The 18442-nt window shown below is 49.0% G+C and overlaps 1 protein-coding gene across 1 annotated transcript in view; it reads left to right on the forward strand.

The window, feature by feature from the left end:
• PRKCE (protein kinase C epsilon) overlaps positions 1 to 18188 on the forward strand; it is a gene marked incomplete at its 5' end in the record, with an annotated part of 508578 nt that extends 490390 nt beyond the window's left edge. Inside the window, one exon of the mRNA XM_082672441.1 lies at positions 15010 to 18188. Within this exon, the coding sequence (XP_082528567.1) occupies positions 15010 to 15156 (147 nt within the window). The 3' untranslated portion in view covers positions 15157 to 18188. The remainder of the gene's footprint in view (positions 1 to 15009) is intronic.
• Positions 18189 to 18442: the final 254 nt, after the last annotated feature.

The raw sequence follows: 18442 nt of genomic DNA on the forward strand, positions 1-18442 counted from the left end.
CTAGCAAACACACATTGGGTTAGTGAAGCTTCGTTAAGGTTGTTCATCAACCTCAGCTCTTCAAAGAGAGAAGACCTGGCTCACAGGCCTGCATCTTTTTGAGCCTGCATGTTATTCGGGTCCCTCCTTTCTGAGACCTACTCCACCCCCAAAGGGGTTTTCTTGAGCACAGAGCTTGGATGTCAGTGGAGTATTTCAGGTGTGTGAGCCCAGCTAGGTGTGGAGGAGGGTCCAGAATGATGGGGACAGTGAAATAAGATCATTGCCTGAAGTAGGGAGATGAGCAGATAAGACTGGAGTGGGGATTGTCAGCTGAGATGACTTAGAAAATAAACCAGACCTTGACTGGGAGCTTCAGCCGCTCCTTCCTTCTCCCCGCAAGCAACTGGCGCCTCCCCTAGTGTTGGAAACGACAGGATTGATGGTCCTCCTGGGGAGGTGTGGCAGATTCAGGCTACAGGTACCCAGGTACCTAGGATGTGGGTGTTGCACTGAATGATCCAGAATACTTCACCCCAAAACAGGAGCTTTCAGAACTTAGCCCCGACTCTGTATCACAGGCAGTGAGCTAAGAGGAAAACACTGGACGGGGCTGGGTCCAGGTCCCTGCTGTGAGAGCCTGTGAAACCCTGAACAAGGCGCTGAATCTCTCTGCTCCTTTCCTGTAAAGTGAGGGACTTGCATTGTCCCTAAGGTTTGTCCCAGCCCCAGGCACCCTGTGTAAACGTGCTCCATGAGGGCAGGGATGTTTGCAGGTTTTGAATCAACTTTATTATAATAACATTTACAGAGCTGAAAAGTTACCTGTTTAAAGTGTCCATTTTTTTTAATTTATTTTGGGGTACGCGGGCCTCTCACTGTTGTGGCCTCTCACATTGCGGAGCACAGGCTCTGGACGCGCAGGCTCAGCGGCCATGGCTCACGGGCCCAGCCGCTCCGCGGCATGTGGGATCTTCCCGGACCGGGGCACGAACCCGTGTCCCCTGCATCGGCAGGCGGACTCTCAACCACCGCGCCACCAGGGAAGCCCTAAGGTGTCCATTTTGATTCATTTTAACAAACCTATGTAACCACCGGCTCATGAATGTAAAGAACATCTCTAGGGCTTCCCTGGTGGCGCAGTGGTTGAGAATCTGCCTGCTAATGCAGGGGACACGGGTTCGAGCCCTGGTCCGGGAGGATCCCACATGCCACGGAGCAACTAGGCCCGTGAGCCACAACTACTGAGCCTGCGCGTCTGGAGCCTGTGCTCCGCACCAAGAGAGACCTCCATAGTGAGAGGCCCGCGCACCGCGATGAAGAGTGGCCCCCACTTGCCACAACTAGAGAAAGCCCTCGCACAGAAACGAAGACCCAACACAGCAAAAATAAATAAATTAATTAATAAACTCCTACCCCCAACATCTTCTTAAAAAAAAAAAGAACATCTCTATAGCCAAGCAGTTCCCAGGTGCCTCTGCCCCCGGCAGCCCCTGATCTGCTTTCTGTCCCTGGAAAGGAGATTTCTGTTTCCTAGAGTTTCACGTATATGGAGTCATGTTGTATGCACTCTTTTGTGTCTGGCTTCTTTCACTCAGCATCACGTGTTTGAGACTTATATTTTTACCTTTTTATTATGGAAAATTTCAAGCATGTACAAAAGTAGCGAGACAAGTGGAATCCCCATGTGCCCATCACCCAACTGCAAAGACTACTAGCAGGCTCTGCTTAATGTGTTAGGGGAGGGATGTGTTTCTGTTTCGTTCACAGCTGCGTCCTCAGCAAAAACTCCTGGCACATAGTAGTAATTCATATATCTGTGTGGAATGAATGAATGAATTCTATAGATCTACAGTGTTTTTCCAGAGAATGTTTCTCTCTTAGTTCCATCTCAAAATTCTCTTCTCACCTTTTATGGCCCAAGAGCTATGCCAGTATGTGCCTGGGAATTTGGGGTGATAAGATCCTGCATTAGGAAACCTGAAATTGTTGAATGGTAAGAGAAGGTGGGTGACCTCATCGTGATTTGAGAGGCATCTATTAGCGTGTTTACAGTTCCCGTTTCAAAGCCAGTAGGCAGAGCAACCATATGTCCCAGGCCAAGAGAGCTTGATCTCCATCCAGGACATGTTCATAAATACGGGGCGGGGGATTGGAGTGGGGGATTGTCGAGTGCAGGATCAGGGCTTTCGCCAGGACTGATTGGAAAGTTTCTTCTCTGAGTACCCAAAAGCATCCCTAGAGTGGCTAAACTCAACAGCTGTCAACAATGACACTGATGTGAAAGGTCGATGATAAATGAAAAAGGGCCCCGGTTAGAGGCAGAGCGGGGCTGGCTTTGCCGCTGTGCGTCTGCCCACTTGCAGCAGGAGCAGCCACGGGGCCTGCCGCTGCACGTCCCACTGCGTGGGGCCAGCTCGCTGCGGAGCCTGGCAAGGGGCTCAGGCCTTGGGCAGGCCGCAGCAGGCAGGGTGCCGTCTCCTCCTAAGGCTTCTTATTCCTGCAGAGCGACATTGTATTTTCTACACATTGTCAGCTCCAGACGTCCCTGCTCGGTGCCCCTCTGCCCTCCTTCCAGGTCTACCCATCAGTGGGTTGTAAACTCAATTTAGTGGGTCAGGTGCAGAAAACATTTTTCATGAAGACTAGGATAGGGTAGAATTGGGTCGAGTAGAGAAGAAGAGAAAAGGAAAGAAAAGAACAAAGTAGAGAGGCTAGAACACAGACTGCATCACATCCGGTGAGGGTAAAGTGTAGCAGCTGCATCTCTTCTTGGGGACGGTGGAATGAGGTGATGGCCACTAGGTCATATATAACATGTATTTCTTACTCTTGGTCATAGCGAAGAATTTCGAAGGGCTGTCTTCCCCTTCCCCCCTAAGAAATGACCCCCGAGGGCCTAGTGGGGACGGCAGCCTCGTGCATTTTGAGGGATGCAGGGCGGAGGGCAGTTGTTTGCTTGTTGGCTGATTGGTTGGTCGGTTGGTTGGTTTATTGGTGGAAGCCGGTGGCTGGCCGCCCGGGCTGGGCTCGGCGCTTCAGCCCTTTTGCACAGGTGACCGCCTTGACGCCTCTCAGCGGGAGGCAGGACGGCACACACCAGGGGCCCGGCCCGGGGTCAGAACAGGCTGAATCCAACCCTGGCTCCACCCCGGGCGGCCCCACCTTGGGCCAGCTGCTTGCTAGTCTTTGCAGTGGGAGTTGGGGTAGCTGTGAGGTTAAATGCATCAGGCAGGTCTCCATCCCTGAGCTTTATTATGTTGTCCACATGGAGGGACTGAGCCGTGCTGCTGCTGGAAGTACACGGCAGGCCCCCGAGCAGGGCCTCTAGCCTGTGCAGGAGACAGTTACTGAGTAAGTCACTTTTTAGCCCCAGTTACAAGGAGGGCAAGGAAAGAGAGGCACAGGGCGATCAAGGTATGTGAGGGGGACCAGCCTGGGTTGGGGCTAGTTCTCTAGGAAGGGGCATTTCTTTCCCACATAGCAGTTCCAGACCCTTCTTATTAGCAGCAGGATGGAGGCCTTGTGGCCTCAGGAATGGTTTCCGAGCTCCTTTGCAGCATTTGAGAGGGAAACGGGCATTCCTTTCTTCTCATGTCTTGTCTTGGAGGGAGCGGGCTCCCCTGTGTGAGAAGAGCTCTTGCTCTGGGCTGTCACCTGGGGACTCAGCGGGGTCCACTTAGTTAAGGCCCGGCTGTGAGCTGGGTACTGCGAGCGACAGAAGATGCAGGTGGCCCCGAGATGCTACTTGCCTTGCCAGGGAGCCAGTATTCTTGGGGCACTTGGAGACACCTCTAGGCCATTTAAAACTCCAAACTGAACGTCGTCAAGGGCCAGTGAGTGCCGTAGACTATGAGGGTGCGTCCTTGACCACACGGCCCAAAATGAATCTTGACTGACATGTATGCTTTATACTTTTTTACCAAGTTTTAACAGCAGATAGTCACAGCCAAAGGTGTGTCCACGTGTGGACCTGGGCAGGCCTGGGAGGGTTTCAGGAGGCAGGTGTCAGCACCGCCCTTCAGAACTGCCCAGAAATGTCTCCTTCCCTAAAAGGAATGAAGAAATGCTGTGTCTGTGAGGCCAAAGCTACGAGACAAACGGTTCCACCTGGTCTTGAAATAGCCTTGGACAGAGAGCCTGCGTCCGGGGGACTTTTCCCAACCATTTTCATAGGGACCCTTCAGCCTTCCCATGGAGCACCACACAGGCCCAAGGCAACGCCCCATGTGGGGGGCCTCCATGGTACGAGGGACTTGAGCGAAAGGAGACATTTACGGTCCTGAGACTGCTTCTCAGGGCTTTCTGCTCTCTGTGGATTCCTCAGAGTTATTGTTCCACAGAGAATTTCAGGCCTTGTTTGAGGGGAAACTTTGAAATCTGTGATTCCTAACTTAGCAGTGAAGTTGCCACCCCTTCCAGAATCTGCTGCAGTGAACTCTCTCCAGGAAAACCCAAAAGTGCCCATACGTACAACACACTGGATTGTATTTCACGAGGTTCCCGGAAGCCCTGACGTCCCTCGTCTAGTACAGGGGTCGGCAAACTCTGACCCACCGGCCAAGTCCAACCTACTGCCTCTTTTTGTGCAGCCCTCAGGCTAAGAATGGGTTTTACTTTTTTCTTCAGTGGTTGAGGAAGAATGGTGACACTTGACCATTATAAGAAGTTCGAATATCTGCGTCCATAAATAAAGTGTGACTGGGACGCAGCCACTCGCAGTCACTGACACTTTGCCTAGGGCTGCTTCGTGCCACACGGCAGAGGGGAGTGGTTGTGACAGAGACCCCATGGCCCACCAAGCCTAAGATATTTACTAGCTGGCCTTTCACAGACAACGTGCCATCCATGCTCTAAGAGTGGGAACCCAGGTCAGGAAGTCTTGTTTGAAATATTTTAGTTTTACTTCAAATGATTGAGCCATGGAATACACAGGTAGAAGCAGCTTTGAAAATCACCTCAACAAGCTCCCCACTTTATCAGGGACCACATTCCCTGCTTCTGTGGGAGCAGGGGATACAGGGAGTTGTATCTTGGATTCCCCTTTCAAGCTTCTGTAGGTTTCTAAGCTGGCCCTGCCTTCCAAACGAACCTTCAGGTAGAAGCCCCCAAATTTTGTTTAAAAAGCACCATAACAGATGTTCCAAGTGTGGTAACAGCTTCTTTAGAACAGGGATACCTGCCCTCCCCTGTAAAGGAGATCCCAGAGGGCTGAGTCTGCAGACTCCTGTAAACCACTGATGTACAGACAAATTGTAGTTGGCTGAACTCCTTTGATCCCTGAAGTATTTCTAGGTGTGAGGGAGGAGGTTAGTGGTAGCTAATAGGAGTTTCCAAAGCAACTCTTCAAATGGAATTTGTAAAACTGTGGATTTTTTAATAATCTGGGAAACAGTTACGAGGGAAAAGGAGAGACGGGGAATAGTTGAATTCCATCAAGCAGTGGATTTGACAGAATTCAGCTGTAGTTGGTAGTTCAGAATGCCTCTTGGTCTGAGGGACTTAGTCCATTTAAAAAATACATTTACGGGCTTCCCTGGTGGCGCAGTGGTTGGGAGTCCGCCTGCCGATGCAGGGGACACGGGTTCGTGCCCCGGTCCGGGAAGATCCCACATGCCACGGAGCGGCTGAGCCCGTCAGCCATGGCCACTGAGCCTGCGCGTCTGGAGCCTGTGCTCCGCAACGGGAGAGGCCACAACAGTGAGAGGCCCACGTACCGCAAAAAAAAAAAAAAAAAAAATACATTTACATATGCAGACTGCCTCAGGAGTGAAGCGGCTTTCCCTCAGACATGGTTTAGATGAGGTGGTGGACCAGATTATGGGGGAGGGGGCATTCGACCTGAGGCTTGGGTGGCTCCCCATCTCTGTATGCTAGTAGCAGAGGCCAGCCTGCTGCCATGATTCTCTCCTGTGGACCAGGGAATGGCCAGGAACCAAGTGGCTTCCCATTTTTACATGTCATGAAGCTAATCATTTGTGCCTAAAAAGCAAATGGGTCTTGATTTTCTTTTTCCCTAAAAGGTGGAAACAGCTTTACTAAATAGAGGCCACAAGCTGGAGGGCCGTGCAACCCATTCAACCAGGCTGCTCTATTTTTAATTGAATTCGTTGGCAAACATTAGGAGATGTAACATGAAAATGTGTCTGGGGTATTTGTTGGGAATTCAGGAGACCTAGGAACCCTGGGTCTGTGTCCCTGAAGGAACACACCAGCTGCTGAGGCATGTGCTGCCCACTTTGCCACCAGCTCTGCAGCTTCTTGTGGACACACACACACCCTCTGGCTCATTACAGAGACAAGAAGAAATGATGTCATAGCCAGCACTGCTAAAAGTAAAATTCATCTTCTTTCTTCCTTTTTGTTTTTCTTATCTTGCTTTATGCCAGAAAGTTTAAAGACAGCCCACTAGGATATACAAAGAACATACTGTAAATGTAATGGCAGTGAAAATGAGGAAAGACAAACAAGGTTAGGAAGGCAATAAAAGGATCAGGAACGTCCTTTTGGGTGGGTCACAATTCTGGCTCTTAGCTTTTGAGAGAAGACTCGTTAGTCCTAGTATTTGGAGTACACAGGAGATGAAAGCACACAGGTCACCCCGGTGATACAGTGATTATTCTGTGAACTGAGATCAGGGATCATCCCAAAGACAACGCTCTTTGTTCTAACCGTACTGTTGTGATCAATATTGACAAAGAAGCAATGCTAATAATTTACATTTACTCTCTGCTGTGTAATGTTCTCATCACTTAAATGTATTATTTCACTTAATCCTTATAACAAGTATATGGGGAGGACTACTAATATCCCCATTTTACAGATGAGGAAACTGAGGCACAAGAGAGAATTCCTGATTTGCCCAAGGCCACAAAGTTTAGCGTGCATGCTAAACCACTAGGCTACGCTGCCTCTCGGAGGGCGACATCTAAAGAAACCAGTGTGGTTTGCCAGTGAGCTCTTGGGTATCCTGATTTTATGAAGACCGATATAAAATAGCTAAGGAATGGCATGAAATTCAGAAGGAATACCAGTATATTGTGTGACCCTGAGGGGAAGCTGAATCCAGAACAAATAGGCTTTCAGACTACAAAAAGTCCCTTTGAAACTGCTAAGAAAAAGAAGGAAGAAAGAGATCCACTGCTCCTTTACACAGAGGGACTCAGCAAGGCTGCACATCAGAATCACTCACGGAGCTATAAAAAAAAATATAGGGCTTCCCTGGTAGCGCAGTGGTTGAGAGTCTGCCTGCCGATGCAGGGGACACGGGTTCGTGCCCCGGTCCGGGAGGATCCCACATGCCGCAGAGCGGCTGGGCCTGTGAACCATGGCCGCTGAACCTGCGCGTCCGGAGCCTGTGCTCCACAACGGGAGAGGCCACAACAGTGAGAGGCCCGTGTACCGCAAAAAAAAAAAAATTACAGAGGTCTGGGCCCCACCCCCTGGACATTCCAGTTCACGAGGTGTGTGTTGAGGCCCAGGTGTCCATATAGATGCATGTTTGTTTCTGATACACAGGCAGGATAGAGAACCACTGACTGAAAACAATGACAAATAACAAGGCTGTTATTTTGCCTCTAACTTTCCCCCAAAGAGAAATATCTTCAAAGTTCAAAGATTAGGGCAAAAACCACTCTTGGGTGAACTGAAACCCAAGAGACGTGAACTAATGAATTATATCTAATGAAGTCACCTGGGAGCTATAACTCACCCAGGCCAGATCCTGGAGCAGTTACACTGAGTCTCTGGGGTGGGTGTAGCATCACTCTCATTTAAAGTTCCACGGTGGTTCTGTTGTACGGCCGAGTTTGAAAGCCGCTGTGCCAGGCCCAGGTGAGTTATCTCTCAGGTTAGTGAAGAATCAGCCGTGCCCACTGTTTGGTTATTTGGATTTGATGGAATAGAGCAGTGGTACCAAATGGTGGGACATGGGCAAACAGTCTCCCAGTATTCAGAAAGAGGGAAAATGAGGTTTGGGATACTCTGAGATGGATGTGATTAAAGCAAGTTTCTAGAAGGTTTTATGAGAAGATAGTTTGTGGACACTTAGGGGAAAATGGTAATTGCTTGGAGCCAATTAACTTCACCTCTAGACCAATAGATGAGAGAAATGCTGCAGGCATTGTGTATCTTTATTCCAGCAAAACAATTGAAAGTCTTGGATAGCATCCTCCTGAACAAGATGGAAAAAGTGACGGTTGATTCACAGTGGATTTAACACCCATACCCGCAAAGTGCTGGTGCGACGGGGTAGGTCAGCTTTGTGAGAGAGCTCTTTGCAGAGGGCAGGTCAGACGGCTCTGAGCCTGAACTTCCCTTATATAGTATTTTTATATGCATCTTGTTAAAGAGATGGGAGGCATGCCAATCAGATTTTAGGATGACAGAAATCTGAAGGGTATGGCAGAAAAGATGGATGACAGAATTAAAATGGCATTCATATAGGACTTTAGAGCTTACACGAGGTTTACTTATATGCTCTCGTGCAATCCTCAGCACGCTAGGTAGATTTATTATCCCCACTTTCTTGGTAAATAAACTGAGATTCAGAGAGGTAAATTACAGAATCGTTATTTACGGTAATCTTAACAACCTAGAAATAAGTACCACCATAAGAAGAAATCAAGGTTAAGTGTCAGAGGTTACATCTGGATGCAAAAAATCCACTTCAGAAGTTGGGGATTTGTATTAGTTTCCTAGGACTACCATAAAGTTCCACACGCCGGGTGGTCTACGACAACAGAGATGTATTGTCTCACGGTTCTGGATGCGAAAGTCTTTGATCAGGGCACCTGCAGAACCGCGCTCCCCCTGACACCTGGAGGGGAGGAATCCTTCCTTGCCTCTTTCAGCTTCTGGTGGCACCAGATGTTCCTTGGCTTGTGGTAGCATCACTCTGCTCTTCGTGTGGGTTCTCCCTGTGTCTCTTCATCCGGTCCTCCCGCTGTGTGCGTCTGCCTCTGTGTCCAAATTTCCCCTTCTTATAAGGTCACCAGTCATACTGGATAGGCCCCACTTTACATCTGCAAAGACCTTATTTCCAAATAAGGCTGAGGTGCTGGTGGTTAGGATTTCAACATAGCTTTTGGGGGAGACACAGTTCAATACATAACAAGGTTAAATTGGGTTGATAAAACTGTAAGAGCGTCACTGTTTTATCACAGTTACCTCAGAAATGATAGAACAGTGACACCGTCTTAGGCATTGATTTAATTTGAGAGTTTCCACCGGGTAGAGGGTCATGCCACTTCCCCTGGCATTGCTCAGACCACGGAGTCAGGGATCGAGCCATCAGTTCTGGCCACCACATTCTAAGAAGGAAATGGATTAAAACATGGTAGGGCACCACCATGGCAAGAGAGGTGCTGTGAAAGCTTCCACTGGCAGCCTAGACAAACCCTCGATGTGTCTCCTCTGTTTTCTATATAAGGAAAATCCAAAAGTATGATCAATTCTTGGTTTCTCATTTCATTTAACGTCATGGGTGAGCGTGTGTATATAAGCATATGCACGTGTACTTTGTCAATATATGGGTATGATGAATATATGTGTATATGTAAAGACCCAGTTAACTGATGTTAAGCAAGCATTCTAGTTATTTAAATTCTCCCTTTTTCTTTGAAGATATTTAAAAGAAGAAAGAGCTTAGATAAGAATATTGACATTTCAGAGCTAAGAGGAATCTTGAGTTTGACTGTTGCGCGAATAAGAGGATTTTGAGCAAATGAATATTAAGGGATTGCTGTGTGCCCTGCTTTGCAGTAGGTACCTCGAGGGATACGAGAGGAAAACGTGACACACATAAAAACATGACAAGGAGGGAGCAAATGCATGTTCCAGGGACTGCCGTGGGGGACCGCAGGAGGGAGGCTGGGGTCAGAGACTCAAGAGGGAGGTGGAACCTGAAAGCTGGATTTTTGGAGACCACGTGGAGACAGCATGTCTCCCCAGAAAGTTGCGGTCACACACATGGGTCCGGGGACCCTAGCTTGTGGTCAGTCTACTGCCTATGGCCTTGCTGTCACGCCAAGCACAGATGAAGAGGTGGTGTGGGACCAGCACGGTGACTACAGGCCTGTGCCCCGGCCTGTAAGACCAGGGAGTTTTCTCGGTGCTTTAGAACAAAGTCATCTGTTGATCTCGTAATCAGATAAAGACAGAAGCAGAAATCGCTGGCTCCTCTGAACGCTTGTATTTATGACTTCAGTTCAGTGAGGGCTATGAAAGAATTGCGCCAGCCAGACAGGAAGCGAGCATACAGGCAGCCTGCCCACGTCCGCACTGGGGTCCAGACACTGCCACAGTCGGCTGAGCCTCCGGCCCTCAGTGGCCTCAGGGCGATTTAAAAGGCGGGTCCCCTACCTTTGCCTCTCCAATGCAGTTTCTCAGAGGCATCTGGAGTGACCTGTAACTCTGTTTCCATAGTTCTACCTCACTCCCCTGCTGCAGATGCCAGAAGTGTGCCCTCCCCGCAGGGTCAGCCCCAGACCTCAAATCCAAGACCTCACTTCTCAACGAAGCCAAAGGGAAGAGGAATGTTGTTCTCCCCTGACACCAACTGCAAATACCCACCAAGTCCGTAAACTTCTCTTAGCCCATCTGTCTTGGTAGAATTTGCCCAAACCCTGGTTCATCCTTTTTCTTTCTCAGACCAGCAGTCAAGGAACCCTAGTGGCCCAGGCTGACCACTGCAGGGAGAGGAAACCCCATTAACCAGCCCTAAGCCTGCCTGTCTCTCAGGGTGCTATGGGGCAGCCATGGGCTGGGGTGCCCTGCTCCAGGCTCTTTGTGAGTCAGACCTCAACCTTCTCCAAACAAAAACACCCTCTGGCACAAGAGTGCCACAGGTTCTGAACCCAGATCACTTCAGTGGCTCTAGATAAAGGAGCAGCAAGAGACGTGCATTCGATTATTTTTTTCCTCTGATATTTCTTGAGCGCTCTCTACGTGCCAGGCAGTACGCCATCCCGGGGATGGAATGGCGGGTTCAACCCAGTCCCTGCCCCCAGGAGCGCACAGATTAGTTGCAAAAGGAGGCGGACACCCAGGGTGGTAAGTGCCGTGATGAGAGTTAGGAGAGGTGATAGAACCCCCATAAGAGGCCTGGAGGGACAGAGAAGGCTTCCTGAAAGCAGGGCATCTGAGCCAAGATGGGAAGGTGAGCAGAAGTCAGCTCGGTGATGAAGACGGGGCAGGAGGCAAGGAGGGGAGAGGGTGCCCCGGGCCGAGGACTAGCTGAACAAAGACTCGGTTGCAGGAGCAAAGCCAGTGAGTCCAGAGGACTTCGTGGTTCCCCCGGGCCCGGGAGATGAAGCTGGGCAAGTGGACAGGCACAAGATCCCAGAGGGCCTTAGAAGTGGGTAAGAAACTGGAGCTTTTTCCGAGAGCAGTAAGCCACCGTTGGAAGAATCTCAGTGGCTGGAGGAAGCACGGGATGTTCAGGCAGGCCCTGGCTCAGCACTAGTTCAGGATTTGAAAGCATCCAGAGAACTGTGGGCTCAGGCCCTGCCCTCACGAAGCTCACGGCACCCATGGGCAGATCACATGGGCTGTGCTGGGGAACACAGCCATGGCCACGGCACACGGTGCTAAGACTCGGAGGCAGGATAGGATCCCACATTTGTTGGGTGCCCATTGTGTGTTGGGGTCTGCACGAAGGCACCCCACATCTGGCATCTCATTTAGTCCTCTAGGCAATCTGTAGGGCACCTGTGACCACCCCCCTGTTACAGATGAAAAGACCAAGGCTCAAAGAGGTGACCTTCACAGTGTCATCTAACCAGGATGGGAGGTCAGCCAGTGCTCTTTCTCCTCCTGCATTCAGCCTTCCTTCCGTGTGGGTCAGAGGATGTGGGAAAGACTTAATGGAGGAGATGAGGTGCGAAGAGTTAGAAGGCTGTTCCGCTGTCCCAGTGTCACCTCTCAGGCTGTGCGGTGGGGGCCGAGAATCAGGCATTTAGATATTAGGAGAGGCACATGGGGCACATGGGGTGACTAAAGATCGAGTTAAACAGGGAGTGTCTCTAGGAGTTTGCCCATCAGAACCCTGGAGTGGAGTCTCGTGCCAACTCTGTAAGGGAGACAGCAGCTTTCCAAAGAGTAAGACCAGTGAGTATAGGATAAAATCCCCAGTCCTCTCTAAACTTGAGGATGCTATGCTGCTTCCAACGGTATTAACAGGGGATGGGGTTTCTCAGAAATACTTGCTTTGGAAAACTCCCTAAGGCTCTAAGGTTAATTAATAGTCAGGAATTGTTAGTTATTTGAATTGGGAATGAGTGACTGACATGCACCTAAGCTGTCTCCAAGGGAACTAGGGCCTGGGCCGGGCTGCGTAAGGGGTGCGTGAGCCAAGTGCGTTCTTCCATAGAGCTCTTGAAGAATGGCACACTCGCTCCAATGCCACAGATGATTCTGGGACCACTGGAAAGCCCAGAGCTGAGCTAGATTGCTACCCAAGCCAGCCCGCCATGGAGCTAGAGGGCCTCTGGGAATGACGTCCCTAGCTGTATTGACTGAGCCCGATTCCCTGGTAAGCAGTCAGCAAGTTGGGACATTCAGACATCCTGTGGAATCTAGCTCCGTCACTATGCTCATTTGACCTCAGGAGAAGAAACCAGTTTCCATGACTAATGGACACAAACGATTGAAAGGTGAAGCACAAGTAGTTAAACAGGGGAGCCAATGCCAGAGTGTTTACAGGTTTCCTGAGGTTCTCTATACACTGGCTCCCCTCCCCCATTAGTGACCAGTGAGAGGGAGCCAGGAAGGAGGTGGTCCTGCCCCTGAAAGTACCTGGGCGTAGCCCACCATTGGTGGTGTTACCAATTGAGTTTCCCTCCTGCCCTATTCCTTGCCAATCTTCTTCACCAACTCCCGCCCCTGGTCCCCCTCTCCTCCTGCCCCCACTGAGGATGCCCCTTGGTCGCCTTCTGGGATGATACTCAGTGCTTCCCAAGTCTTAAAGTCTTGCTGCCACCTTTTCCCCATCCTGCTGCTCCCCCAGCACCACGGGCCCATACTCTATAACCCCTCTTCAATCAAAGTGAACCCATCCCTCCTTCGATAGGGATCTTCAGAAGAGGCGCCACCACACCCTTTCCCCAGGCACCTGCCCTCCCACGTCCCTCATGCGTCACTTGGGTTTGGACTCTGTGGTTCTCCTCTGGAGTTCCTCTCCATGAGGGCCCCCCTTTTCCTCGTGCTCTGTACACACTGGAGATGGAGAACGCGTCATCCTCTTGCCTGGGACCAGCCCTCCTGTAGAAAAGACTAAGCCACTCCTCGGTTTTCCCATCTCAAGGGGCGACACACACATCCTGCTGCGGCAAGTCCTGTTTCCATCCCTTGGGCTTTTCTGTGTCCCCCTTTTGTCTCCCCTCCAAGGTCTCTGAGACCTACTGAACTATGCAGCTCAAGGCCAGAGAGAAGACGCCAAGCAGGACTGATGGGTGCTGAAAGATGGGAGAGACTAGCTCATCTCCGCTCTGTGCTGTCCATCTGATTCAGATCTCAATCTGGGGAAATGTGAAAACAGACTCCCCTGCCAAGCTCACCTCACCATGTCACCACTCTCCCCAGCCCACAGACCTCTCCCACCATGCTGGCTTACCAGCAAGTCGTTCTGGCTTTGCTTCAGCCTAGTGGTTTGACCTAAATGTCTCCTGTTTGAATTTGACTCTTGCCGTGTCTTCCCACGTCTCCAGTACCCAGCTTTCCAGACGTTCTGCACCACGGGAGGCATCGTGCTGAGAGCTGGATTTGAGTCTGGCTCTGCTCTGAACTCACTGGGTGACTCTGGGCAAGTCACCAAACCTTTGTGAGCCACGGTTTCCACATCTGTAAAATCAGGATAATGACACCTGCCTGTTGCAAGGATCAGTGAGCAAATAAACGTGAAGATGCTGTAAACTGTAAAGCAGCACTTCCCAGACGATGTCCTGCAGAACTTTGCTCCCATCTTCCTAACCATCTTCCTCTCTGCCGAGGTGCCTTCCTCCCGTCTCTACCGACATGATTGTAACTCGTGCTTCAAGTCTCAGCCGGGCCCTGACTACTCCATGAAAGTTTTTCTAATGATTGCACTGTGTTCTAGACAGGAATACTGATTCCTGATTCAGCAGTGAACCCCCAAAGGCAGAGAGCATTATTCATACTTGCTGATTTTCTCCAAAACCCAGGACTTGTTTGATTGATGCCCTCCACCCTCCACAGACCATAAGCCCAATTTTGGTAACTTGAACCTCCAGCTGGGATGGGTCTTTCTGAGCTGGGAAGTCAGTGGTGGGCTTGCTGATGTATTCACTCATTCAGTAGATGCTTAGTGCAGGGGACTGCTGGGGACCCAAGGCTGAGTCAGACAAGGCTTCTGCCTTTAAGGAGCTCGTGGTCAGGACAAAAGCATTAACAATTCACTGCAAGTCAGTGTCTTGAGTATAATAATAGAAATAACGTGGGAACACAGAATAGCAGGTGAGGAGCAAGGGAGGCTTCCCAGAAGACGGTCCCACCCCCCATCCCATGCATCCTCCTACTTATAGAGAAGATGACATCTGGAGCAGACATGGCAAGGTAATGGGGGGTTTACCTTTATGGAAGAAAGACCACTGGAGACCTTGTGGGAGGGAGATTCAAGTTCACTTCCTGGATCACAGGAAGGGAGGTCTCAGTGGAGCCAGAGGGTTAGGGCAGGTGCTGGAAGGGGGAGTGTCCGCAACACACACACAGACATGCACACACACACTCCACCCCACACACACAGTCTATGGGAATCCCACTTCCCTGCTTTTCCATCATTCCTCTCACCCCGTCTTCCTTCTCACCTGGACTCATTCTTCCTCTCCAAGTCCTCCATCACCTCCCGGTCCTGGGGCCATTCATCGTTACCTCATTGGAACAGCTCGATGTCTGCTCTCAGTAGCTAGAGGTCTGCTTTGGCGAGAGGCTGGTCAGCGCGATGCCCACTCCCTGCGGGGGGCCCTGGGGAGGAAGGTCAGCCTGGAGTCAGTGCTTTCTCTTATCTTCCCACAGAAAACCAAAAGAGACGTCAATAATTTTGACCAAGACTTTACCCGGGAAGAGCCGGTACTCACGCTCGTGGATGAAGCGATTGTGAAGCAGATCAACCAGGAGGAATTCAAAGGCTTCTCCTACTTTGGTGAAGACCTGATGCCCTGAGAAGCCGCTCCAGGTGGAGTTCGGTGATGCTGCAAGCAGGGGCCCTGGGAAGATTCCTATTTTCCCGTCGGACGGTCTTGAACTACTTCTCCTCCCCGGAGCCCCAGTCCCTTGTCCACCCTCTATTTATTGCATTCCCTCCCCCCAGGCCAGCTCCTCCCTCTTCCCACCTGGTGACCAGAAGGCACTCTTGGTTCCTGTCTCACCAATAATGCAGAATCGTGTGGCGTCAGCAGTTCACTGGACCCAGTGCCGAGTCTGGTCTGTTGGCAAGCCTGGCTTCACTCCACGGGGGCTTCTGGCAGGGAAGCGACTTCAGGCCTTTTACTGAAAAGAAAAGGAAAAAAAAAAACCAACAAAAAAAAGCTAACGAGACTCTGGCTCTGCTCATGGACGCAGAGTCCTGACAACTCTTGCTTCTCATCCCTCCAGTCCCCCCCGCCTGCCACCATCTGCCATTCTATCCAGTAGAAGAGACTGGTGCTTCTTCAGCCCAAAGATGGGCGCCCTCAAGGCATGCCCAGGAAGGAGAGAGGCTGGGAGATGCCCGGGTTGGCTCCCTGTGTTGGTTTGCTCTGGAATGGCTAATTCTCGCTTGCTTTGGTTTTAGCTTCGGGGCATGCCAAAGTTGTGTAAGCATGTGTCTCGTGGAAGAAATCGCTCTCCGTAGAAAAAGAAATTTGATTTTGAACTCGATTAACATTTGAAAAATAGATGATCAAATTTGCTTTCTAATTGGCCAAAAGATATAAATTCCAGTGTTAATACAGGTATATATTAAAGGGCTAATAAATCATCGTCCAAGGTTTATGCTCTTAATGCTTTCGTGGCACGTGAGGCTCTGTGAATTGAGAGAAAAGGAAACTAGTAGTGCTCTTCGTTATTCAAGTTCTGCCTGAACTCCAAGGCCACCGCAGAGATGGCCGAGGCCTTGGGGTTCTAGCAAAACTCGCCTCCCAAATTCTCTTTCCAGTTTCGTCCTAAGTCCCCAGCATCAACTCTATTTATTTTCTGCAGCAGTGTGCAATTTTTGCGCACTTCTCCCAAATGGTAGTACTACTGTGTTGTGGTTTTTAAACATTAAATGTGTAAAGTTAAATATGAAATATCTGCTTTTGGAACATGCAGAATGAGGCTTAACATGGGTTATGCAGAGGGTATCAGGAGATTGAAGAGCGACTTATTTGAAAACTGACAGGGTGGCAAGATGCGCTCGGAGTTTTGTTTCTGTGTGACATGGAATGGCGACTCATGTGGACACTATTTAATGGATGTGACATTACCTCCTGTAGATATGCTAACAGTGTTACATTCTTTGATTTCCAAGGGTTCTCTGTGGCTTTGTGTACATGTTTCCTGGAGGTCGTTTGATTATCTATTTTACTGAACCGATTTAGCAGGGAATGGAATCCATTCCAACTGTTGCACGTGGATTTCCCAGCTGCCCCTAAATATATATACTTGTGAGTGGCAAAGTGGCACTAATGAAGCTTTTTGCCTTTTGTACATTTGAGACTTTTGTATATAGTGTTTGCTGCAAGGCCTGTGGAATTAATTCATTGAATTTAGAGGTATCAACTGCTGCATGTTCAGGCATATTATAAAACTTTAGTCTATGAAAGAATAATTATAATAATGTCCAGGTGCAATACTCTCTGAGTGTATTGGTTCAAGTTACCGAGAGATAAGGTGTGTTTCCTTCTTTCTTTTTTTTTCTCGGGGGGGTGAGGGGTGTTCTTTGTATTGTTTATTTCATTTTGGTTTATTTTAAAAGATGTAAACTCACATATAGTTCTCCTGCGCTCTGTTATGCCCTGATAGAGATGGGAAAGAGAAAGGAATGTTCTGGATGGTGGTTTCGAAGTTTGGTCAGTGACTAGCTGCGGCCCATTAGCTGGTGTCCATATGTGTATCTGGCTAGTCACGTAGCCTTGGTTACTAGTGATGCCATTCAGTTCTCTTTTGTTTTGATTTTTTTAAAAACTCAGGTGTAATTATTAACTGTTCTTATGATAATTTCAAATATTATGCTGTATCAGTTTGTGTGTTTGGCATACCAGTGAAGAGATGAACAACAGTAGGTTAATGGATCTGCGGTAACTTGACGTGCTGGGGAGAGACTGTCTTCTGGAGTTGAGGACAAGCACAGAAACATCTTCATGGTGGCATCATCTCATTCTTTAGGAAGACATGACAATACTGCCCATCTTACTCATGCATCACCACTGCTCTCTGTTTTCTCCTCTGCTTCCTTCACCCTGATGGACTTTGAAACACCAAGCAAACTCTAACTGTAATGCCAACTGGCCTTGTCCAAGGTATTCCCGTGTCAGCAGGGGCTGGACCTTCCTAAAGGACAACTGGCATTTTTGTTGGGAAGTCAAATAATAATACATTCCACCAGGCAGCTCCAGGCAGCCACTCAGCGGGTTGCCTGGCCCAGAGATGCCCCCTTCCAGCCCCCAAAGCTGGGCTGGCTGGGATGCCTCCTGTTTGGGGCTGGAGCTCATCAAGTTCTCACACAGGCAGATTCAAATCCCACGTAGTCTATAGAATAAGGCTTGTGTGTTCCGTGAGTAGTCATTGTTTCATTTTAGCTTTCACAAGAGTTTGGAAGCAGACACACTGTTTCATTTCTGCCAGTTCTTTCTAATCTTTCCAGGTCGCTCACTCACTTTTTTTTTTTTTTTTAAGAAAAAACGGGGGACGGGAGTGCAAAAAAAAGCCAAAAAAATATATGAAGGATAGCTGTTCTCCTGTGTTCTCTCATAATGGACTTTGTGAAGTGGAAACATTTTTTTTTTCCTCCAAAGGTGAAAAAACAATGCATTCTTGCTTTAAAAAAAAAAACAAGGCTAAAAAATTACCTCTTTTTAAATTATGTGCAAAATAATTCTGGCTAAATATAAAATGTATTCAATTTTAGGGATTTTTTTTGTATTGTGACGCTTTATTTGTACATTTTTTTCCCTTTCTGGATGTAATTTTAATCTCTTGCCATTCATTAGTGTTATTTCATTGTAAACATTATTGTGCCAAATGTACTGTATTCAAAAGGATGTGAATGTGTATTGTTTCGGAACCTAATAAATACAATGACGTTAAATCTTCTTTCTCAGTCCTGATGAACATTTTTATCTCCTTGGTGAGTGTCAGGGTGGCACTAGTGAAGCTTACTGCGTTTTAGACATTAGGGATTCCACATTCCCAAACCTAGATGTGGTTTCAGCTTTTCTCTTACCCTTTGAAGACGCACAAAGGATGCAAATGACCATATCGGCAATGC

Source organism: Grampus griseus (genome assembly GCF_964374135.1).
Source record: "Grampus griseus genome assembly, chromosome: 15".
NCBI lineage: Eukaryota > Metazoa > Chordata > Mammalia > Artiodactyla > Delphinidae > Grampus > Grampus griseus.